The 25399-nt window shown below is 41.2% G+C and overlaps 1 protein-coding gene and 1 pseudogene across 1 annotated transcript; one reads left to right on the top strand and one right to left on the bottom strand.

The window, feature by feature from the left end:
• Positions 1-3156: 3156 nt before the first annotated feature.
• Positions 3157-9125, bottom strand: LOC110583144 (annotated as a pseudogene).
• PSMB1 (proteasome 20S subunit beta 1) lies at positions 9089-25399 on the top strand. The gene is made up of 6 exons (XM_021693658.1): positions 9089-9284; positions 12452-12559; positions 16279-16360; positions 18832-18961; positions 24018-24124; positions 25115-25399. Exons 1-6 carry the CDS (start codon positions 9172-9174, stop codon positions 25298-25300), a joined length of 726 nt encoding a protein of 241 aa, XP_021549333.1. The 5' UTR covers positions 9089-9171; the 3' UTR covers positions 25301-25399.

Raw genomic sequence — 25399 nt, forward strand, 5'->3', positions numbered from 1 at the left:
GACTGCTAGGGAACCTCAAGTTAAGCTGCCCGTGGCCGGAAAAGCCAATATTCGAGAGGAGCTTTGATTGGAAAGGAATATGAGCTTTATTCAGGAGGCCCGTCACCTGGGGAGAAGGCGGATTCCTGTCCAAAGGCCAAATCCAAGGTTTCTGCCTGGCCCAGGGATTTTTAAAGGAGTTTAGGGCAGTTAATCAGTAAAGGGAGGGCAGTGGTCCGTAACCTTTCTTGATTAGGTGCAGACCGATGATACCAGCTACCCACGTTATCAACAGCACTCAGAAGTTGCACAAGGAGGTCTGGTTCCTTAGTGGCCGGGATTGTGCACCAGGGTCTGGTTTGTTTCCTGACGTGCAGAGATGCTCTGTTATTTCTAGTAAAGAATGCACGGTGTATGGGGCACCTGGGTGGCTCAGTCGATTAAGCATCTGCCTTCCGCTGGGATTGTGATCCCAGGGTCCTGGGATTGAGTCTGGCATCCAGCTCCCTGCTCAGTGGGGAGTTTGCTTCTCCCTCTCCCTCTGCCCTGCCCCCTGCTTGTGCTCTCTTGCTCTCACTCTCTCTCTCAAATAAATAAATAAAATCTAAAAAAAAAAAAAAAGAATGCATGGTGTATGAGGCTAAGGGTGCTTGCTAAAGCTCAAAGAGTATAGTTTGGCCAGACTGGCAGAGGAGGCTTCAGTTCCCCACTGTCATTTTCATCATTCCATATCTGTGGGATTAAAGGTCAAGGTCGTCTTCTGTAGCTACTTCCTCCTGATTGGGGACCATGTAAGGATTTTGGAGTAAAGACTTTTTTACAGAGTGGGGGGATCTTGTTTCTGGCATTTCCACTTAGGGGAACACTAAAGGCATCTCCAAGCTAGTATGAATAGGGTGAGCTCCTGCTTGACAGATGCAAAAAGTCAAACAACCAAAGACAAGGAGAACAAGAAATATAGCAATACTTAATAGGGTATGTTTCCATTTAGGAGTTAAATTTAGCCAATTTGTAAAAGGATCTACAGCTAGGGCATCTATGGTGGTGATGTGTTTAACTCTTTCATAACATCAGTTACATTTTTTGAGTAATTTGGGACATATACACAACAAATACTCTTTTAATGAGAGCACAGGTTCTCCTTGAGCTGCAGTCAACTATCAAGAAAAACCATTTGGTTTTAGAGAGCCACCTTCTGAATTTGTGAGTGACTGAGTGTCAGGTTTGCTTAAAGGTGATGCTGTATGCTTGGCTAAAGCCTCTACTTGAAATTTTAATTCAATAGAGGCAGCTCCTGGGACAAATATAGCTAAGGGGATAAAAGCATCAAGAAGCCTTCTTTGTTGGATGTCTAGCCTTAATAATACCCTAATTAGGAGGAATTGCTGGGAAGTGGGAGATGACTTGTTCCAGGAAATAAGGGTATCCCCAAGTGCATCATCCGATCCTATGATAAGGAAAGTGGGGTGATCCATTATTGCTACACAAGCCCATAGTTAATCCCATGGAATGGGGTATGCTCCAGCTTTAAAGGAACAATTTTGTCATCCCAACCACATAGAATTGGTCAAGGTGATAGTTGAATTATACAGTTGTTGAGAAATCCATCCCATTGTCCAACTGTTCAAGTAGTCATATGGGGTCCTGTTATTATCCCCACAGAGAAGCAAGCATGAAGACTATCTATACATGAGCTATTGTGACAGGTTCTCTGACATGTACCTTAAGTTGTCTAGCATAGGCAAACAACAAACACTCAAAGATAATCATTACTAGAATTTAACATCCACAAAAGTGTGTTATTGAAACATAATTTTTCTCCCTAAAGTCACCCTCTTTCTAAAGATAGCCAAATTGAGACTAATTCATTTGAAAAACAAGTCCAATTTTAAAAACCTTGGCCTAATTATTTACATAAGCCCAGCAAGAATAGTGATTGACCATATAAATTCTTTAATACTTGCTTTGCTAGAACTCTTTATAAGGAATCTCTAGATTGAACTTTTATTTTTATTTATTTATTTGAGAGAGAGAGCACAGAGTAAGAGTGAGAGGGAGAAGCAGACTCCCCGCTGAGCGGAGAGCCTAATGCAGGGCTCGATCCCAGGACCCTGAGATCATGACCTGAGCCACTGAGACACCAAAGCACCCCTAGATTGAACTTTTAATAGCCTCTTGAGGCCAGAAGCCAAGCCAAATACTTGTCATCAGATTTGCCTGTAATACCTGTAGATTTGGGTGAATTCCTCTTCTTGAAGTCCCCCAAATATCCTGAGGTTTCCTGCACCTGCCAGAAAGTGACTCTTTACTCATCTGGTAAGGCTGCTGGGAACTTTATAAGCAGGGTATGCCATTGACCTCTCTAAGGAGCTTTATTGACTCTATAAAGTTAACCTTAGTTCCTTAAAGCTGCCCAGTCATATCTGATTCTGTGCATGTCTCTCTCAAATATGACATTCCAGTCAAAGCCTTGGTAGTATAACCAATATTTCCAATGGTGTCCTGTTACAAGGAGAACAGATTTTTATCAAACTTATGCAAATAATTATAATTGCCATGAAAAAAAAGAATACTGAGAGTTTCTGAATTCACGAGGGTTTGGGTAGGGAGAAAAGTTAAATGTTTAAATTTGTTCACAAAGGGATATTTTACCATATTTCCGTAATTCACAGATATCTTAAGAGAAAATTTCCTTAAATTTGGAAAGCAAACATTAGAGAACTAGCAGTGTTTCAAACCAGGCTTATCAGTAACTTAACATACCAAATAAAAAAGCCTAATTAGTCGAAAAGACTTCACTTAGAAATTGAATCTGGGAAAGCTTGTTTTAAAAAACCTCAGAAAGTTCTAAAGCACATGCCTAAATAGGAGCATTATCATAACACTTAATATTTAATTACCTATTTAACCAAGGTGGCAATAAGAGATTCTACACAAGGTTATATAGTTAGCAAAACTTAGCTCCTTTAATATTTAAGAAGTTTTTTTGTTTTGTTTTGTTTTTCCCAAGGAATCTGGAGTCTTTATTTCAAGCATAAAAAGTGCAGCCAACGCGTCTTCCGGGCCGTGGGGAGGGCATGAGCCTGTGGGAGGGGCGGACAGGGCCAGCCCTTTACCGCGGGAACCCACGCGCCTCACAAGCAAGCTCCCAGGTTTGGGAGGACGCAAAGGGAGAGGCTAGCAGAGAACAGGGCACAGCAACGCCCACGCCACCTGCCCGTGGAAACCGGACGGCGCCTGCGCGGCGTGGAGCGCCGCAAGGGCTTCAGAAACAGCAGGACGTGTGGGTGGCCCAGGAGCGGACTCCTCCTTGGAGCGCTGGGCGGAGCTGTGAGTCGTGAAAAGAGACGTGTGAGCTTCCGATTCTTCGCTGTCGGCAATGGACCTCTCTGGGGTTCCACACAGAGGCTTCCCAACTTTCCCAGAAGAGCTCCCATTTGCTGCTGCACTTTTGGGAGCTGAGCTGGCTTTCTTCTCTCTACAATCAAGGCTGGTTTCTTCAGGCTTCCCTGTCTTAATTTTTGATGGCCCTGGAGATTCTTCACGGACACCTGGCTTTGAGACCCTCTGCCGCCTTGCGTTTCTTTGCTTTCTTCCCCAGCTTCGCCCTCAGCCTCCTCCATCCTCCTCTTCAGCGTTTCCCACGTCCTCCTTGGTGCCGTTGAGCACGATGACGTCGTCCTCTTGGAAGGCAGCCCCACATGTGCGACAAACTTCTGCTTTTATCTCTTTCAGGGTTCGTTCAGAAAACGCACAACCACAGCACCGCAGGAAGCAAAACCTGTGCCGGCCTTTCGTCTCCAAGCCCACAACGGGGCAGATGAAACGTGCCCGCTGGAGGTCATCGTGTTTGTCACCTTTTGTGTTTCCTTTGTCCCCTTCCCAGGCAGGATTATCAGAAAGCCTTAGTTCTGTCACATTCTTACTGCTTTTAATGTGAGATGCTGCCTTCCCAAGAGCCTTTTTGGAAGTCTTGTCCAATAGAAACTCAATGAGGGCATCTTTGTTATAAAGTCTGCCAAGCACAGGCGACTATTGGTCGCCTTAATATTTCTTGACTTAGAGTACAATAGTTCCATTGGGCCACTAATTCATCATCTTTGTCAACCTTCTCAACCTTCTTCGGCCCCCTCACCAGTTCGTGTCTCTTGGGGATTATTCCTCCCTGGCAACCCTTTGCTAGCCAGTAGTCAGAGTCCAATATTTGAGAAGTTTTAGTTCTCTTAAGTTATCAAAGACCTGATAAAGGGAAAACATAGAAACTTTGGTTTTCTGCATAGAAAAAGAAAAAAAAAAAACTTTGTTTATACTTTCTTATCAAGAACTGACCAACAATCCCAGAAAACTGTCTTTTTAACAGAAAAGCAGAATTCATTTCCATCTTAGTTTTGAGCACACGTAAAATTCTTTCCCAAAGTTTTCCCTTCACAAACCTTCCACAACTTTCTTTTTCATTCAGATTTTGTCCTAAGCCTTTTCTTTCTAAATAACCAGTCTCATTTTAGGACAAAATTAATTTCTTTTACCTCAACAAAAACATATTCTCATTTCTTCTTTTTTAAAAGATTTTATTTATTTATTTGAGAGAGAGGGAGATAGCACAAGCAGGATGAGGAAGAAGCAGACTCCCCGCTGAGCAGGGAGCCTGACTTTGGGCTGGATCCCAGGACCCCGGGATCATGACCTGAGCCGAAGGCAGATGCTTAACCGACTGAGCCACCCAGGCACCCCATTCTCATTTCTTATACCTTTCTTACACATCTCTTTCTTTCCTACATACAGAGTTGCTTTCCTTATTTCCATCAGTCTTAATTACATTTAGCAGAATTTTAACTCTTAGAAACCTTAGTCTCCAGTGAAAATTAAGTAGTAACCAACTGTGAACTGTCTGTTACACCAGGATTCGTAGGAGGCAAATTTTTGAGTACATTTCATAATTTCTAAAAACATATGTTTTATACCACAATCTTTCAGTTAACTGTGTTTATTAGCAGACCCAAATATCTTTAGTTTCTCCATATTAAGAAGCCAGAAACAGATAAGCCTATGTTTAGCAATTAATACTTCAGTATTTTATGTTATTTGGAAAAGAATTAGATATCAAATGAGTTCAACCCAATTTATCATTTAACTTAGCAAAAGTTTCAGGTTACCAAAGACTTTGAAAGCTATACGCCTTTTTATTTATTCAGCCTACTTGTTCTTAACAGTTACCTATGAAAACTTTATGAGACAGACAAAAGCAACCATCCTTTTAAGTCATTTTTTTTTGACAAATTGCAACAGACACAACATGATTTTAAGTAATAAATTCAGGTAGAATAAAAGCTGATTATCTGTATCATATTCCATGTAGATAACTCCAAAAACATGTTTATTTTAATTAAACCAACAACAATGAATTAGCTTTAATACCGAACATGTTACATCTGTGTCTGCTAAAAGACCATTAATTTGTTGCCCACTGTCACTTTTTACCTGGGGCACCTGTGGGGGAAATCTGAGGTAAGCAGTTTAAGTCCAGAGAGCCCCTGGATCCCTTCATGTTGATTTGGGAGGTGCTTTATCTTGAACCTCATAAGGAGGGGACCCAACAATTTGGGGCGCTTTTTCGCTCCTTGATAATGAGGGTAGGAGGAGCAGAAGCCAATGGCACCCCAGGCACCGAGGATGGTAGAGGAGCTAGCTATATGAGCAGTGCCCATGGAGGTGCAGAAACAGGAGGAACAGGAGGTGAAGGCAGAGGTGCAAGGGTGTCACCAGAAAGGCTGGAGGCAGATTCAAAGCTTAGAGTAACACCCCCACCCACCCACCCCCATCTGTCTCTGGGTCTCTCTCTCCTGCAAAACAGGTTTTTTCTCTGGTTGCTTTTCAGCTCTCTGCACCATTTATTTAAAGTATGTCCTCATGGGCGCCTGGGTGGCTCAGTTGCTTAAATGGTTGCCTTGGGCTCAGATCAGGATACCAGGGTCCTGGGATCCAGCTCCCTGCTCAGTGGGGAGTCTGCTTCTCCCTCTCCCTCTGCCCCTCCCCCTGCTTGTGCGAGAGCATGCACGCGCACTCTCTCTCTCTCTCTCTCAAATAAATAAACTCTTTAAAAAAATAATAAAATAAATAAAATATGCTCTCGTGGACCTTCTTGGGGAACAGAAGGAGTATTCCCCATCTTCCTGGGCAAAAGTTCAGAAAGAACACAGAAGAAACAAGACTATGACTAAATGAAGCCTAGAGTACCTCCGTCAGCATTTGTTCTTCCCTAAAAGTTGGCTTCACCAATTGAACTGAATGCTTCCTAGTTTCTGGTTTCTCCCCAAAGTTGGAGTTTCACCAACTGAACCAAACAGCTTCCTAAGAGAGCCAAACCAAGACCCCTTATTTAGAGGCAACTGAATGGGAGGAAGGAATCCAAGGGAGCCATTTAGTGACCATCTTTCATCTCTAAATGGTACATTGGCCAAACTGTGTTACAGTAAAAGATAATCTTTTTCACAGTCATAGTTCCTGGCTATACTCCTTTCACTTACTCAAAATTTGGCCCAGTGGGCTATTTGGTGGGATAGAGATGGAATTTCCCATTATACACAAAGTTGACATAACACAACACAACCCACCCCACCAACACACACCAAATCAGATCTATTCCAAATTCCTAATAAATTGACCGTTATTCAAGTCCCTTTTAGTTTCTCCCGAAAGCCATGCCTTTCTAAAAGGAAAAAGCATGGACAATGAAACAGAAGCACTCTGTGCTTCGCAAATGAGAAACTTGCATCAGCATGCACTTCGATGGATTTACTGGTCCAGAAGTTTGTAAGCTTCCCCAAATGCTCCTTCCCTTTCCACTCAAAACAAAAAATGAACTTGGCTACTAGACTGTTAGGGAATCAGCAGGGAGTTTCCCTGAGACAAAAATAGTCTCCTCAGCTGCAGGGACAGATCCCTCAGATTTCCTCCTGGAGACCAGCTAGCCCCAAGCAGCTAACTTCCTGCAGTCCTCCAAGTTACTAGCCCAGGAAACTACCAAGGAAGCCATAGCACATTGCCAAGGCCAAACTGCTCTGCCTTGTGATTCCCCAGGGGATCTGGATGCCACAGGAGCATTGGCTCCTCGGTGGCTCACCAAAATTTGTCACCAAACACCAGGGTTGGCTGCCCCTGGCTTGAAAAGCCAATACCCAAGAGGCACTTGGCTGGCTCAGCTGGTAGAGTGTAGAGCATCCGACCTTTAATCTTAGGGTTGTGAATTCAAGCCCCAATCGGGTGTGGAGCCTAGTAAAAAAAAAAAAAAACACCAATACTCAAGAGAGGAGCTTTGATTGGAAAGGAATATGAGCTTTATGCAGGAGGCCCGCCACCTGGGGAGAAGACTCCTGTCCAAAGGCCAACTCCAAGGTTTCTGCCTGGCCCAGGGATTTTTAAAGGAGTTTAGAGCAGTTAATCAGTAAAGGGAGGGCAGTGGTCCATAATACTTCTTGATTATGTGCAGACTCGATGCTGCTGGCTACTGACAATATCGCAGTGCTCAGAGTTTGTACAAGGGGGTCTGGTTCCAGTGGCCGGGATTGTGCAAGAGGGTCTGGTTTCTCTTTCCCGACGTGCAGAGGTGCTCTTTTCTTTCTAAAAAAGAATGCATGGTGTATAGATATACAAAGAAAGGTTAATCACGCGGGCTAAGGGTGCTTGCTAAAGCTCAAAGAGTACTAGGTTGGCCAGAAGGGCCAAGGTGGCTTCAAGAGTATCAGTAGTTTTTTCTCATTCTGTTCACTTCCTGATGCTTGGTTGGACCCGAGTATCTTCATCTCTCCTATGGTTCATTTAAGCACAATTATATATTCTTTTGTAATTTGCTTCATTTGTAGTGTTAGCCCTTGAACGATGTAGGGGCTAGAAGCGCCAACCTCCACAGAGATGAAAATCCACACATAACTTTTGACTCCATTCAGCCTATTGTTGACTGGAAGTTTGCTGATAACATGAACAGTTGATTAACACATATTTTCTATGTTATATGTACTATATGCTGGATTCTTACAATTAAGTGAGATGGAGAACAGAAAATGTTACTAAGAAAATCATAAGAGAAAATACATTACAGTACTATATCTATCAAAAAAAATCTGCATATAAGTGGACCTGTGCAGTTCAAACCTGTGTTGTTTAAGCATCAACTCTATTTTATATAATCGGTAAGGATGTGAACTCCTTAAGGATAAAAAATGTTATATACATGTTTTGTATTCAGGACAGCATCTAAATAAGTATAATAATTTTCTGTCCATAGCAACAAAGAAAATCCTGTTTTATCCCTTGTTTACAGTAAAACATGGGGAAACTTTTAATTAAACAAATACTTTTCAAAAAATCTTTTCTGGTCCCCAAATTACATGCATCCGGTGGTCCACTCTATATAAGCCAGTTGCTTGTTTGCTTGTTTTTTCAAATGATATTTTTAAGATCATAAAATATAATATTCATATAAGGAAGTGCATAAACACATGTGGAGATTAACAGATGATTATACATCAAGAAACCTAGTGTTGCAGCGCCAGAACCTCCCTTCCATAGTCCCTCCAAACAGGCTCTTCCTACTCACTGTGTACTCGTAAGTTAGGGAACATGTATTCTTATGCACAACCTTGTAAGACACATCCACGTTGCTGCGTCCCCCCTCTAGGTGAAGTCAGTCAATTTTCTTGGCTGTGACATATCCCTCAATTGGTTTATCCCTTCTGCTGTTTATGGACATTTGGCTCATTTCCAGCTTGGGGCCATGAAGAGCAATGCTATATGAACATTCTTGCACTTGTCTTCCGGCCAGGATACAAACCTCGGCAGGGAATTGCTGGGTCATAAACTGCATGCATCTTCAACTATGCTAGGCGACTCCCATAGAGTTTCCGTTACTCCACAGTTCTGCCAATTTTTTTATATGGTCAGACTTTAAAATTTTTGTCCGTCAGGCGTGAATTCGAATGTTTTCTTAGGAAAGCAGAACCTTTCTTAGGCAAAAAAAAAAAAAAATCTGTCAGTCTCCTTGCAATAGGGGGCGCTAGCCAACAACAGGAGCAACGACAGGCGCGAGATAGAGCGGCCGGAAGGAGCGTCTCCAGAAGCCGGAAGTGGCGGGACTTCCGGCCGGGCGCCATCTCGCCGTGAGACAGCAGCAGCCGCAGCCGAAGCCGCAGCAGTGCGATGTCGTCAACCGTAGTGGGGTGCTGGGTACCCGGCCGAGACCTGGCGATGGAGCCTCACAGCACCGCGGGCCCTTTGCGGCTGCGCTTCTCGCCCTACGCTTTCAACGGAGGGTAACGAACAGAGAGCCTCGGCTTTCATTCGTCCCTGCTGAAGTCCGCTGGGGGTCGCGGCGGAACCCGCGCTGGCCCTCCAGCCGCAGGCCTCCCTTTCCATGGGTTGCGGGGGCAGCTTCGGTCTTAAGTGCTTCACCGTACAGGCCCGTCACTTGTGCGTGGGCTGCTGTTTGTTGCAGTGAGACAGTAGATAGACATTGAAACCTGGGCTCTGGTGTGGAAGAACTTTAGGGGAGCCCTAACCTTTCCTTACGGTCTGAATAGGTTTCTCATGCCAGAAGGCGAGGGCACAGGGTTAGCATCTGGTGTTAAAAAGTTAGGATTGATTGGTTAGTGTCGTTAGATGCTTGATCATGTTTGTGTCTGCAGCTAAAACGTCTGATCAACGTAATCATTTTCTGTTATTTTAAATAGAAGGCAGCGTTAGTTGGCCAGATTTAGTTTCGTACATCAGTGCTTGTTTTCAAGGTTTAGCTTAAGTTCAGGGAGAAAGTAGGCAGAAGAGAGACCTTTTAATATGTGTGTTCTTGCATGTTACACTCAAGTTGTCTTTTTTTTTTTTAAACTAGCAGTTTTATCTTTAACACTTTCCTTCATAGTGCACTAAAAGAGGTGGTTATGTAAAAAGACCGTGCATTTAGGACTTCTGACCAATGGAGAGGTCAGAGCCTCTTGAAGCAGTGGTTGTAGCTTACCACCCAAACTTTGTACATTAAAACATACACACCCAATTCAAACAAACAGATGGTTCTTTGAGATAACCAGGTTAAGTAATCATGTCCTTATGGATTGGAAACTTTAATGCAGACTTTTTAAGTATGTTGGAAAGAGAGAGGAAGGCTCTGATTTTAGCCTTGTTTCTGCCACTGAAGTTCAGGTACCTTTCAACTTCTTGAACCCAGATTTCATTATCTTCCCTAGCTAGTCAGCAGTAGAGAAGCGTTCTGTACATTGTAAGCAGTTACCTTTTTTAATTCTCAGGATAACTGAGTGTTAGGTGGTATTCGCTCCATTTTTACAAAGGAACCAGGGCTCTTAGAGGGTAAATTGCTCGAGTCATAGAGCAGATGTGGGGTTGAGCCAAGACTTGAATCTGTCGTTTCTTTGCCACTGATTTTATGTATGCTTTTACCATTGCACTTCTAAACACTTTCTGTGACAAGATGGGTTGTTAGACCCAATTCATGAGGCAGTTATAAAGTATAAGACTTTTCAGGGTGTTGGGTATTGAGTACTCATTACTCCTTAACCCTTTGTAATCCAATTTAAGCCATTACTGCCTTAACCGTTAGTGAGTTACGATTTTGTGATTATTAAGTTACCTTTCTTCAGTCTTTTCTTCCTTTTCTTTAGTGCTTGTTGCTGCTGGCTCTTGGGCAGCCTTTGCTTCTACAAAACAAGGCTTAATTCCGTATCTTCTACTCTGTCTCTTTAAATGTAGTTAAACCTCATTATAAACATTCTCACGTCTCATTCATGGGAGGATAATTCCCAAATGTGTTTCTTCAATTTTATCTCTCATGAGTTCCTCCTTCTGGGCTTCTTAAATGAAACATTTCTGCCTGGATTTTCTGCTGTCACCATAACTCAAGATACTAAAACAAAAATCAAGCTAATTATTCCTCAATCATCTTTTCTTCTTTGCATTCATAATTAATGCCATCATCCTGCTTAACCAGGTTTAAAATCTTGGACATCACAATTGGCTCTTCCCACTTCTGTCACATTTTGGTAGTTACAAAAACTTGTACAGTTTGTGTGTTTGTGTTTTTTTCAATCCCCGTTTCTTGCAGTTCACACTGCTGCTGTGCTACTACATTAATCTTACTGGAACAGTGCTTTGATCCCATTTCACATACTGTGTTATTGTCAGAGTAGCCTTCTTAAAACTCCACTCCGCTTTGCATATGGAACTGTTCTCATTCCAAAATCTTTAGTTAGGGGTTTTCGGAAGTCAGACCCCTGTCCATCACATTAGCCTTATGTTCCTCCATTAGCTTACACAGAAAGGAACACCTTAATAAGTTGTTTGAATGCATTATTTGGGTTATTACCTGTTTCCTTTTATTCATTGTCCATATTAACTGGAGTGCCATCCTTTTGTACTGCAGAGCTTTAGTGCACATCCCACCTCAGTAAAAATAATGGATAAAGTTTTCTGAATGCTTGTGTTCTGTGAGGCATTGTGCTAGGTGCTTTTGTGATCTATGTCATTCAGCTCTATCGGTCATCCTGTAACACAGGAACTGTTACTACCAATAACGTGAATTTGGATAATTTGTCTGCGGTCACAGAGCTGGGAAGTGGCAAGGACAGGTGTCCAGTAACTCCAGAGCCCAGGTTCTCAGTGATCACACTCTGCTGTCTTGTACCTGTGCCACGACGATCAAGCTAATACTGGAGGACCAGATATGTTTCAGGCACAAGTAAAAGGGCTTTACAATTATTAGCTCATTTAATTCTTGTAAAATTCTAATAAAGTAGTTACTGTTAGGATCTCCGATCTATACATGAGGACATTGAGGTCTTGGGAAGTTAAACAGCTTACCTACAGTCTCATATGTAGTAAGTGAGAGACCCAGATTTAGAACTGGACGAACTTCTTTGGGAATTCATGCTTTAAGCCTTTTCAGTACACTGTTAGCATAAATCATACAACAACAAAGGAAAAAATTGGTTTTTATTCATTCATTTCCAACAGCTGTTTGGGTGTTTACTGAGTGGTAGATAAGGACTTGGATATAAAGAAATGAAAAACATTAAACCCTTCTTTGAGCTCAGAGAGCTTTGGTTGTGGTACCCCTGTCTATACCTGATCCCCATGGGCAGGGTATGGTCCAGTTTTGTGATCTCAGTACCTTGCACAATGTCAGTATTTAATTTTTTGATGATGTTATGATAATTCCGTGGTTTTTCTGTTACCTTCTGCTAAGTGACCTTTGCTCTGACTTAGGCTTGTGTTTTTTAGGGAGTACTTAAATTTTTTCCCCCAGCTGATTTGTGGCCAGGGATCCTTTCCCTTTGATCTTTCATCTTTCATCTGAGTCCTGCTCTTGCTTAAATCTAGTGGGTTTTATTCCAATATATGCTATAGATAACTCTCCTCTAGAGAGAGGTGCTATTGACCATTTTTGTGTCTCCTTTTTTTTATTCTTTTTCCTCAGTACTGTATTGGCAATCGCTGGAGAAGATTTTTCGATTGTTGCTTCTGACACTCGATTGAGTGAAGGGTATTCAGTTCACACCCGGGATAGCCCCAAGTGTTACAAATTGTAAGTAAATATTTCTAGGGATACATTTCCCAGTATCTTGTGATGACTTACTGCTGTAAGAGATTTCACTTCTAAACAGTTTATTTCATGAGTTTTTAGATTATTTGAGCTTAGTTTGCATTTTTGTTAGAAAACTGTTTTCTGAATTAGTATTTCCTAATAATTCAATATGTTGTCTTAATGATATTTGCTGTACTAGCAGGAAATATTTTTACCTTAACATTTTATCATGAAAATTTTCAAATATATAACAAAGGTAAAAGAATTTTGTAGTGAACACCTATATGCTATCACGTGGCTCTTGTTAGCATTTACTATAATTATGTTACCACATAGCTTTGCATTCTTTTATCTGTTAATCCATTGCATTTTTTTAATCTCCCACTTTTTTTTTTTTACCCAAAACATTTAGCCATCACCTAAGCAGCTATATCTGTGAGCCACAGTCTTAATGGGCTAGCTATATTTTTTCTAAAACATGAAAATGAAATATGCACTGATAAGTGATGGTTTGTAGTTAACAATTTTGGAAAGAGTTGCAAATGGTGGTTAATTCCTAAATTAGTCCACAAGAGCCTATTAAACCTGAATTGTAATAGGAGTGGATTGATGGGGTTCAAGTCCCTTGGACAGGGCCCTGTGTTATGAGTAGGTAAAGAAGAGGGCTCTGTCTTCTTTCCTGGTCCTGGGCTAGCCCACACCCTACCCTAGAGTACAGTTGATGTTTGTCATCTTCCCAGTTCTCTTCATATGCTCTTTTTTCTCCTTCTAAGATTTTATTTATTTGAGAGAGAGCGCGCACATGTGCGCGTGAGAGAGAGCATACACAAAAGGGGCAGAGGAAGAAGCAGGCTCCCCACTGAGCAGGGAACCTGATTCAGGACTCCATCCCAGGACCCTGGGATCATGACCTGAGCTGGAGGCAGACGCTTAACCGACTGAGCCACCCAGACGCCCCTCTTTACGTACTCTTTTTCCATCTTTCGATACCCCCTTCTCTCTGCTTCACAGTGCATGGATGCTACCTTTTTTCTTCTTAGGAGAAGAAAAATTATTTCACGGGTTTCATAATTTGGAAGTAGTAAATGTCACAGATAAAATTTAAGAACATAACTTTACAAATACCATTCTTATGCAAGGTTCTGCTCATCTTTGTAATGTTCTACTTTAGTGTGTATGTTTCTGAAGGGAATACCTGTTCTTTTTTCTTATTATGAAACATTATAGGCATATAGATAGCACATTAATAACTTCCTCTGTCCTTATCATCCATCTTCAGCACTAAACCATACATAGAGTTGAAGCTGCCTATGTACACCTAATCCCAAGCCCTTTGGGGCTGACTTAGAGCCAAACTTGCCTCCTCCCCACCTGTTTGAGACTCTACATTTAGTCTTTGTTCTTTGCATGCAAACTCCTCTTCCTTATACATACACCTGACTATTTGGGAAGAGCATCTTAAAGCTCCCTATTGGTATTATTCACCCATCTTGGTACTAAAGGCACTGCAGCCTTATGGGAGATCGGAGCTCTTTAACTCAGTGCAGTGAGATTGGTTGTAGGGATAGGTCAGGAAATGCTGGTGATGCTCCCAGAGCTGTCAGTGGTCCCCCTAGTTGGACAGGTATGGTTTGTGTGAATCATAAATTTCTGAAAGGAAGAGTTTATCATGTGACTTCTGCTATGTTTCTTGATGAGATTGGTGTAGGTTTCCTTATAGATTGATATTAAAGTTTAGAAATCTTTGAGACCTAATTCAGTTTGTTTGGCTATACCAAAATTTAATCAGTTCTGCAATGGTGGGCATTTAAGTGCTTTTTGTTTGTTTTGTTTTAGAGAGCCATTAACATAATACGTATATACGGGCGCCTGGGTGGCTCAGTCGTTAAGCGTCTGCCTTCGGCTCAGGTCATGATCTCAGGGTCCTGGGATCGAGTCCCGCATTGGGCTCCCTGCTCCTTGGGAGCCTGCTTCTCCCTCTGCCTCTCTCTCTCTGTCTCTAATGAATAAATAAATAAAATTAAAAAAAAAACAAAAACATAATACGTATACTTTCACAAGTAAGCCTGTAGTATATCTTTGCAAACTTAAGTGAGTATATTTACAGGGTGAATTTCTAGCAGTGGAATTATTGAGTAAAAGTGATGTTACTGGATACTGCCAAATGACCCTTCTAAAAAGTTAAATGGATGTATACTCTTGCCCAGTTATTTATTAAGAATATCCATTTTCCACAACCTCACCAGCATTAGGCATTATTAACCAGTCTAATATATTGAAATGTAGATTTGGATTTGTGAACAACATGAAGGCTCTTCATGTTTATGGTGACTTGTGTCTCTTTTTATGGACTCATGTAACTGTATCAGTCTTTCCATTGTGGGTTTTTTTTTTTTTTTAAACTGAGGTATAAGTGACATATAACAGTGGTTTCAGGTGTGTAACATAATGATTCCGTATTTGTGTGTATTGCAAAGTGATCACCACAACAAGTCCAGTTAACATCTGTCACCATACGTAATTACAAAATTTTTTCTTTGTGGAGGACTTTTTTTTTAAAAAATTTTTATTGTTATGTTGATTACCATACATTATATCATTAGTTTTTGATGTAGTGTTCCACGATTCATTGTTTGTGCATAACACCCAGTGCTCCATGCAGAACGTGCCCTCTTTAATACCCATCACCAGGCTAACCCATCCTCCCACCCCCCTGTGGAAGACTTCTAAGATCTGTTCCTAGCAACTTTTAAACATTTGATACAATATTATTAATTGTAGTTACCATGTTATACATTACATCCCATGATACACTGTGTTAATGCTTTTGGTATTTATAAGAGCCCTTTTAGACTAAGGAAGTTAAAATTAGACTTTGGTTATATCTACTACAGTTTTGTGGTTTTTTTTTTTTTTTTTTTTAAGATTTTATTTATTTGCGAGAGAGAGAATGAGAGACAGAGAGCATGAGAGGGAGGAGGGTCAGAGGGAGAAGCAGACTCCCTGCCGAGCAGGGAGCCCGATGCGGGACTCGATCCCGGGACTCCAGGATCATGACCTGAGCTGAAGGCAGTAGCCTAACCAACTGAGCCACCCAGGCGCCCAGTTTTGTGGTTTTTTTAATCATTTTTCTCTATATAAGTTTTAATCTGGGGGGTGCCTGGGCGGCTCAGTGGGTTGAGTGTCCAACTCTTGGTTTTCGCTCAGGTCATGATCTCGGAGTCATTAGATCAAGCCCTACATCAGGCTCCATGCTCAGTAGGGAGCCTACCAGAGATTCTCTCTCCCTTTCTTTCTGCCCCTCCCTCTGCTCACTCGCTCGCTCGCTCGCTCACTCGCTCTCTCAAATAAGTAAGTAAATCTTTAAAAAGAAAGGTTTTAAATTGGTACATAGTCAAATTTATGAAACTTTTCTATGTGGGCATTGGGTTGTATCATATTTAAATAGATGGCTCTTAACCCAAGATTGTCTCAACTGTGTTTTCTTTAGGCCATTCATTCTTTCATTTTTCTATAAGTCTTTGATCTTGCCTATAATTCATTTAGTATTGGGAATAAAGTGATGACCCCCCCCCCCCCCCCCCCGCCAACAGAGGGCTAACTGGTCCCATTACCATTGGGTAAATAATGGGAATAGGAGTTTTAAATTTAAAATTGCCCAAGGCATGTTTTACTTTATTGTCTAACCAGCTCAGTTTCCCGAAATGTGCTTTTTACAGAACAGACCAAACAGTCATTGGATGCAGCGGTTTTCATGGAGACTGTCTGACCCTGACAAAGATTATTGAAGCAAGACTAAAGGTAGATGCTTTTGTTACATGTCTGTGCTATGGAAAGTTAATAACAATTCATAGATTGTTTGAAGCATATAGCAGAACTGTTGTACAGAATAGCTGGAGAAGCTCTAGGTTAGCTGATGAAACTACAGCCCATTCTAGAAATGAAATGATACTGTTAATACAGCTATATGAAAGTAGCATAATGTGAAACTGCAGGATATTCCCTTTGTTAAAATCTCCGTACAATATAAAGGTTCTCTACCCTTTTCAAGGTAGCAGGCAAAGGGTTTCTTCTGAAGATAATCTTCCTTCAAAAACAAAAATTCTGTGGAGGAGGCAAACTTTTAGACAGGTGCTTGGTTTGGAATACCACCAGCTGACATGCTTTCCCTCTTTACAGCATTGCATTCTTAGTCAACAGGACACGTAGGCAGCAACCAGAATAGATAAGGCAGGAGTTTGGATGAGAGGCACAACCGAAGCTGTCATCACCTAACACCTTGGTAGGCTTTGGTTGACTGCCAGCTGAGGAAGTTTTGACCCGTGATGGGTGGGCTTGGAACAGCAGGAAAGGGTGGTATGAGGAGGAAGTGAGAGGAAGAGCCGTTCTCACCTGTTCTGCAGTTTTTAAAGGGGCTGACAGTGTCACTGCCTGCATGTCTTTTGTGCTAGATGGGTAGGCATGAGGAATAAAGGAATACCAACTTTTAATGAAAGCAGAGGCACGTCTGGATTTTTATTGTGGCCTGTGTATATTAAGCATAATGTAACTTCCAGTAATTTCAAGGAGGTAGGCTAGGAGTAATTTAGACTGTATTAAAATGGAATTTTAGGGGCCCCTGGGTGGTGCAGTTGGTTAAGTGTCTGACTCAGCTCGGGTCATGATCTCAGGGTCCTAAGATCACGCTCAGCAGGGAGTCTGCTTAATTAAGTTTCTCTCTCCCCCACCCTTCCCCTCCCCACCCCCAGCCCCTCCACCCCGCATGTGTGTGCATGCTCTCTTTTTCTCTAAAAAAAATAAATAAAATGGATTTTATCTGTAATAATAACTAGTAAATACATACTCTTAGTTGGCAAAAATACAAGGCTGGAGTAGGATTTAATTTTGTACGGTATGTGTCACATTTTTATGTAGTTGGTAAAGACACCTAAAACGTGAAGAAGTTAGCAGAGGTGGTCACATTCTGTCTTTGCCTGTTTGTGAATAACACTTGAGATTATATGCACTTATTAATGATGTCGTAGGTACTGGAATATTTAATAAATTTAACTGACATCTGTTTCTGAATAATTTTGAAATTGCTTGTTAGAATGTAAAAATGATTTCATTCAATAGTTATCACTTGTTAATAGTTATTTAAAATCTTTACATTGAAAGCTTCATTGACATACATTTATTGACATATTTATACGATTTCTGGTACATATTTTGTAAATGAAAGTTACAGTACAAAAGTACACAACCAACAGAGTAGTACTGTGTTAATAAAATATAGCAAGAAACAGTGAATTCAACGTAATTACACAATCCTTGAAATTTTTCTTTCATACATTATCACATAAATGGTGTGGTGATTAAAGTGTTGATGCTTGGTTTTGAAATGAAATGAAGATTTTTTTCCTAATCTTTTTTTTTGGTATTTTGACTAATCATTTTAGCCTGTATTCTTAAGTAAATCTTTAGAGATGCTTGCTCTGTAGCTGATAAATTGGTGAACTTAAATTTATTTTATGTTTGTAATTTTTGTAGAATTTCTCTGTTGGATAATTTAGGATTCCCTAAGGCTGCAGTAAATCTAGGATTCAAAAATCATAATAAGGTTTGCTTTGGATACTTCTCTTCTCCACTATAGATGCTTTAAGGAGCAAGACCACTTCCCAGAGTAAGGGTCCTGTCCTCAAACCTTCTGTTCTCACAGGTATCTACTGTGCAAAGAGAAGGGCTTGTATCTGGGTCTGATCAAGAGTCAGCACACTTTACCTGTAAAGGGCCAGAGAGTAATTACTTTCAGCTTTATGGGCCATTTACTCTGCTGTTGTAATATACAAGCAGATGTAGATATATGTAATGAATGAATAAGACTATGTTCTAATAAAGCTTTTTTTGCAGAAACAGTTGATGGGCTGGTTTTGGTCCATGAGCTCTAGTTTGCTGACCCTGGTCTAGAGGCGGAGGTAAAGGAGAGCTGGACTTAAATCATCCTCCCAGGTCACCACACTTATGCCTGATGTGTGTGCATTTGCTCTTGAATGAGCAGTTCCTGAGATAAAGGTAGCACGGAAAATAGAGAGCTGAGGGCAAATTTAACATTCTTTCCCTTAAAAATTTTTTATAGCCCCCCAAATGGTATGGTAGTATTATTTGTGTGATCACGAAAGAAGTAGGCATCCTTTCACCAAGATAGCTGCTCACCCTTTAACTTTACTGTTCCTTATTCTAGTCTGTAATATATTCTGCCTCTCAATGCTTGTTATTTTCATTAATACTTGCAGATGTATAAGCATTCTAATAACAAAACCATGACTACCGGGGCGATTGCTGCAATGCTGTCTACAATCCTCTATTCAAGACGCTTCTTTCCCTACTACGTTTACAACATCATCGGGGGACTGGATGAAGAAGGTAGAATTCTTTCTTTCTGGAAAATGAAGGAGGGGTGGCATACTTTAGATATGTGTGTTTCCATCTACAGTTGAAAAGAACCATAAACACTGTCTTGCCCAACAGTCTTATATTTGTTAATTAAAACAATAAGAAACTGAAGCTAAAAGGGAAGTAAAGATATGATCCAAAGGCATGCTGCAAGTTGTATACTAAAGCTCTAATAATAACTGATGGGCAGGCTGTTATTTTACTATTTTCTGAAAATCTTGCATGAGTTCAGTAGTAGATAATTAGCATTTCAGTCTTACGGAAAGAAAGCTGACTTGGAGAAGCTTAGCCTAATTATCATTCTACATAACAAACGTATTTGACTTAAGTTTTTAAAAAGCGATGCCTTAAAAGAAAGGTATGCATTTCCAACAGTGTATTCAGGACATTCTGAAGCACCTCTTTGAATTCCTGTCGGAGTCAAACCAGGAGGGCCTAAGAAAATCAGTCTTGTTACTTGACATGCCCATCCCATTTTTGATCCAAGCTCTGTTAATGGAGCAGGGACACTGATGGTTTTCACTGGGTCTCATTTGGATTGATTTTCAGTTGCTTCCAAAAACTAGATACTCTGTCTCAGGACAGATCTGTGCCACCATTTACAGTAGCCCATTGAAAAAAGAAGTTATAGAAATGTCTGGCTGATAACAATATATTGAAATATATCAACTGAGAGGGAAAATTTCTGGATAGTAAGGAGTTGGGCTCCTCTCATCTCCTCTCTCCACTTTTTACTGCTCTCCCTTCTGTTCCATGGGCTTTTCCTTTGTTCTTTCTCTCTGTCTTAATAGCAGCCCCCATATGTGGCCTCTGGGAGCATTCCAGTCATTTTATCTACTGTGATTTAGATGTAGACAAATTAGGTTGACACAGTGTATTTTGAGGCTTTCAACCTTACTTGAAAACTAAGAGAAAATTTTGTAAAGCATGGAAATAGTCAAAAGAAATTAATTACCCTTGATAAGGTAAGATTACCTTGCCTAACCCAGCATGCTGGACACGTTTTTTTCGCTTAAATTATGTCTGACTTGAATGTCAGATAAATAAAGTCAGGTTTAGCAACATTAATAATAGCTACAATTGAATTTTAGCAGGCCAGACAATGTCCTTTGAGTTTTACTGAGAGACAGAGACACCAATTTAGGAATGCTCACATCTACTAAAGGGCAAACCTCAGGTTTGGGTTTGGATCTGTTTTGAGTTCAAAGCCCTGTTCTTTGATGTCCTGCTGGTATTCTCAGGCATTTCCAACTGTCTTTTTAAATTTTCTCTGGTCCGCTTTGATTATCCTTTACGTTTATTTTTATTTCTTAGAGGAATTTGTAAATTCCTATAATAAAGCAGTCCTTTTTGTCTGTTCCCCAAGATACTCCAGCTTTTACCTGTGCTTTGCTCTTTCTTGGTTTATTTCCTTGCTTTGGTGGTGTACATCTCTCAAGATCTTTCTGGAAAAGAAATCAGGAGGCCTTTTTTTGAGACTTTTCAGATCTTATGCTTCTGTTTTCATTCCTGCTCTTTACACAGCCTATACATAAGCCTGGTGTCCCCAAATCCAGAGTCTCCACTGATGTCTCAAGAGACCTTGTTTCCTCTTTTCCTCCCTTGTGGAAATGGAGACCTGGAGAGCAGTGCTCCTTATTGAGATCTTCAGGGTAGTTGGGTCAATAGCTGTCCTTCAGGACACTGGGATCATTGGTTATCCTTAGAACAGTGGGTCCAACATCTGCCTTTCAGGATAGCCAGTTAAGTAGCCGTCTGCTTTGACCTCTGTGCCTTTAACTCTCTACTTACAGTCATGCTTTAAAAAATCCCCCCTCCCCCGCCCCCCGTTAATAATGGCTTTAGTTTTTTTGTAACAAAAACAGTAGTACTATAGAAGTTTCAAATAGTACAAGAAGATACAAAAATGAAAGTAGTAATCACCCCAACCTTCTACTTCAAGATAATTACTATTAAACTTCTGGTGAACATGCTTACAAGTATCTTGGTGGTCATACGTGCTTGTGCGCTATGTAAGTAGAATGTATAGTGTATGCATCTTCACATGGGATGTATTGTCACGGAGGTAGTTTCATGCCAGTGAGTAAAGATGCATAATGATTCAGTGACTGACTTGCATAGGATGTAGTTACACCATAGTTTGCCTAGCAGTCCTCTGAAGGTCATTTAGGTTGTTTGTAGTTTCCTTAATAGAAACAATATGATGAACATTCTTGTACATACAATTTTGTATACTTCTTCAACCATGTGTACCTCCCTGGTAAACATTCCCAGAAGTTGAGTTGCTGTGTCAGAGAATACATAATTTTGGCATATTGATGCCATCGCTGGCTTGCCCTTCAGAAAGGGCCTCCTAGCTGGGGTATGAGTACCTGGGCTTTTTTGCATCCTTTACCACTATCAGAATTAACACATTTTAAAGATCTTTACCCAGTTAATATTTTGTGGTTTTAATTTACGTATAGTTTTTGTATACTCAAGTTGGGCATTTTTTTGTGTTTATTGACCTTTTCATTTTTTTGGAGACTGACCTATGTGCTAACCTTTGCTCATTTCCTTATCTGCACATTAGTCTTTTTAAAAAATTCATAAGAATGCCATCTAACTGTGTCAACTCTGTAATGTATGCAGTGGATGCCTCCCAAGAATGTTTTTTGTTTCTTACATTTTGGGGGGTGTCTAGCTATGGCAGAATTTTCTGAATTGCATAGGGTCCAGGCTAATGGTGTTTTCTTTATGACATTGAGTGTCCTACTTTGTTAGAAAGGACTCTCCCATCCAGGGTTTACCTTTATTTCTTTCTAGGACTTGTTTTGACTTTATTTTTTACATTGAAGCCATTGTGCTTTTTTAAAATTAAGAATTATTGGGGCACCTCGGTGGCTTAGTTGTTGGGCGTCTGCCTTCGGCTCGGGTCATGGTCTGGGATTGAGCCCCACATCGGGCTCCCTGCTCGGCGGGAGGCCTGCTTCTCCCTCTCCCACTCCGCCTGCTTGTGTTCCCTCTCTCGCTATGTCTCTGTCAGGCAAATAAATAAAATCTTAAAAAAAAAAAAAAAAGTTATTTTGGTGAGGAAAAGCACTCTATATCTACAGTCAAGATTCATGCCATTCTGCTCTGATGTTACAAATGTCTCTTTTGCCTTTGCTAAGTGAGGGGAAGGTCTTTGAAGCTCTGGTCTTCAATTTATTCCACTCTTCTTTTCCTCAAATGTATTGTGTGTGGTTTTTCTAAGATTGGTTCTGCCTTTGGTTAAAACTTGGGCCTCGTTTTACTTGTGGCCTGTTGGCATCCTGAGAGATCACTTGTTCTTTTCGCTTTGTACTGCCTGTCCCTTTTCTGTGTGTTGAGGTTAGTGAACTGCGCACTGGGATCTCGATCTTGTCCCATAGTTGCTTCCAACAAAAACACTTCCCTGGATTCTCCTGGGCAACCTCAGCACCTTAGATGCTGCCTTCTCAGCAGAGAATTGTTAAGTAATTCTGCAATAGAAAAAGCACACACAGCTAAGGGTAGCAGAGGTCCATGGATAGGAAGACAACTGTCCTCATCTCACATCTCCCAGGTTAACTACTGAGGTGTTTGAGTTATGGTATAATATGTTTTCAAGATCAGTTATATCACTTTTAAGACCTGTGTCATAAATGACCCATGATTTCTCACACCCAAAACACACTTGTTTTTTAAAAAATTACAGTGGCATGTGTGCTTTGTAACAGATTCAGTACCAAAGCCTACAAAGCAATTCCCTTTTCTTGCCTCCAGTCCCGCAGAGATAACTATGTTTGCAGTTTATCTTGCCATACTTTTTTGTGTGCTTATACAAATATGTATGTTTTTTCTTATGCTTTTGAACAGTATAGAACTGTGTCATACATATTACAGAGCTCTTCATTTTATATTGTCTTGTGGTTGTGGGACTGGGGGCAGTCCCATCTTCCTCTTCCATTCCAGTTTGTGCTGGAGAAAATAAGCCTTATAGGTAGATCTAATCTACAAGTGAGATTATTACTGGGTTATAGGGTTTGTACCTTTACATTTTGATAGATTATACTGCTAGATTGTTCTTGAAAAAGGCATAGCAATGTATGCACCCTTCAGGAGAGCCTGAGAGGCCCATTTATCCTTCTCATGGTGCTCTGTAACTGTTCAGAATGGGTACATTCAGGGGCACCTAGGTGGCTCAGTCGGTTAAGCATCTGCCTTCAGCCCAGGTCATGATCCCAGAGTCCTGGGATCGAGTCCCACATCAGGCTCCCTGCTCAGCAGGGTGCCTGCTTCTCCCTCTGCCCCTCCCTCCTGCTCATATGCATGTGCTCTCTTCTCTCTCTCAAATAAATAATATATTAAAAAAAAAAAAAGAATGGGTACATTCAGATTCTGGTTTGGTGGTTTTTTTTGTTGTTGTTATTTTTTGTTTTTGCAATAGTGATTCTTAACTCTGGTAGTACAAAGCAAGTGATTACATTTTAGGCAGAACTAACCTTTTGCATGTGGCATTTGTGTTTTTCTGGAATTTTACCTTTATTACATCAGTTGGTTTTTTTTTATGGTGTTGATGCTAAAGAGCGTGCTTACTGTTAAGTTTAAAAACACACAGTAAATCTTCCTTGTGACTGTTCACATTCAGCAGTAGGAGAATTTTAAACTCAAGTCTATGCTAGAACTACACTAGTTCATTTTTTAGGAATGTTGTGAGGAGCTTGGTGCAGAACTCAGAGCAGAACCTGTGACTGCTAACCAGTGTGCCTGTGAGGCCACTGGGTGGTGGTCGGTGATGTCAGCCTGATGAGAGCATGAAGCTCCAGGTGGCAAAAGCACGTAAGGAGACAGGAGTGGGCAGGTGTGCCTCTGATCAAATTCTGAGAGGAGGTGAGCAGACCGCTGGGTAGAACAGTGAAATTTGGCTGAAATTTTAGCTCAGTTCATAGTCTCTTCTGTGTCACACTTCAACTTGATTTATTTTTACTGTGATTTGGGATTGTGGTCAGGATGCATCCTTATGGAGGTTGTTTTATTCTTTCAGGGAAGGGAGCTGTGTATAGCTTTGACCCGGTAGGGTCCTACCAGAGAGACTCTTTCAAGGCCGGAGGCTCAGCAAGTGCCATGCTCCAGCCCCTGCTTGACAACCAGGTAATGAGACTGCATCCACGCTGGCTGTGACATTGGCATAAAGTGCTTTCCTCTGAGTTCTCCTATTCACCCGCTGAGGAGAGTGGAGAAATCCAGGCTTTCTTGTATGTCCCTGCTGATTTTCCCTACCCCAATCTTCTGGTCTATCTGTGTTCTGCTGGCTGTCTTGTGGCCTCTCACCTGCTCCCATGGCTCTAGCATCTTCCTGTGTCCTCATGATGTCCAGGCCTCTCGTGTCTACAATGGTTGGTCCATGTTTTCAGTTCTCTTGCCACCTTTACCTGAATTCTCCCCATTTTCACCATTTTTCTGTCATCTGATTTTGTATTCTAACTTCCAAGTACATTTTTAATTTACCCCCTTTTCTGTTACTATTGCCTGCATTCAGGCCTTGTATTTCCCAACATCCTTTCTGCCTCCAAGCTTCCTTTCTTGTGTTTCTGAAATGTATTATATATGTGTAGTCAACTTGTGTGTATTGCTTATCTGCCTCATCTCCCGTCACTCTCCTTCACACCCAAACCTTCAGTGTGGTGTGCCTGTCCTGTCACCAGGCCTGGGGTCATAGCACACCCTTGGTCTGCAGCGTTACTCCCCTCTGACTCTGGCTCATCCTTCACACTCCTCTACTCAAGTGTGTCTTCTGCCAAAGCCTTTCTCTTCAGGTAGACTTAGTTATGCCCGCTAGGGGCTCTCCTGGCTCTTTTTTCTTCTTAATGGTAGCACATTGTGTAATGGTACTCTGCTTTCGTATGTTCTCCTCTCTAGATGATGCATGCTTCTCAGGATCGGGAGCTTTGTCTCAGTGCATGTTTGTCTGGTTTTAGGAATGTGTAATTCATCCAGGTCTGGAAGCTTTTCAGTTAGGAGACATTTCAAATTTGTGTGAGCTATTCATTATGAATCCTCAGACATGTGAAGGCATTGGGGAGGTTGGAACCACCTTTGTACTGTCACATGATGCCTCATCCAAGTTTCCTGTCCCACCAGGTTGGTTTTAAGAACATGCAGAACGTGGAGCATGTCCCACTGTCTTTGGACAGAGCCATGCGGCTTGTGAAAGATGTCTTCGTTTCTGCGGCTGAGAGGGATGTATACACTGGGGATGCACTCAGAATCTGCATTGTGACCAAGGAGGGCATCAGGGAGGAGACTGTTCCCCTGAGGAAGGATTGATTTGTGTGCTGTTATCATTAATCACTTCAGAATTGGTTAATTTTGTGTCTTGGAACTATTTGACTAATGTGTTTTATTAAAAAATAAAGGCTGAAGTAA

Source organism: Neomonachus schauinslandi, chromosome 8, assembly GCF_002201575.2.
Source record: "Neomonachus schauinslandi chromosome 8, ASM220157v2, whole genome shotgun sequence".
NCBI lineage: Eukaryota > Metazoa > Chordata > Mammalia > Carnivora > Phocidae > Neomonachus > Neomonachus schauinslandi.

Bases quoted from the DNA above. Each gene is read 5' to 3' on its own strand.
- PSMB1 (XM_021693658.1), top strand. From the start codon at position 9,172: ATGTCGTCAACCGTAGTGGGGTGCTGGGTACCCGGCCGAGACCTGGCG. The intron at 9,285-12,451 runs GTAACGAACAGA...CTTTTTCCTCAG, and splicing joins CCCTACGCTTTCAACGGAGG to TACTGTATTGGCAATCGCTG. The intron at 18,962-24,017 runs GTAGAATTCTTT...TTATTCTTTCAG, and splicing joins CGGGGGACTGGATGAAGAAG to GGAAGGGAGCTGTGTATAGC.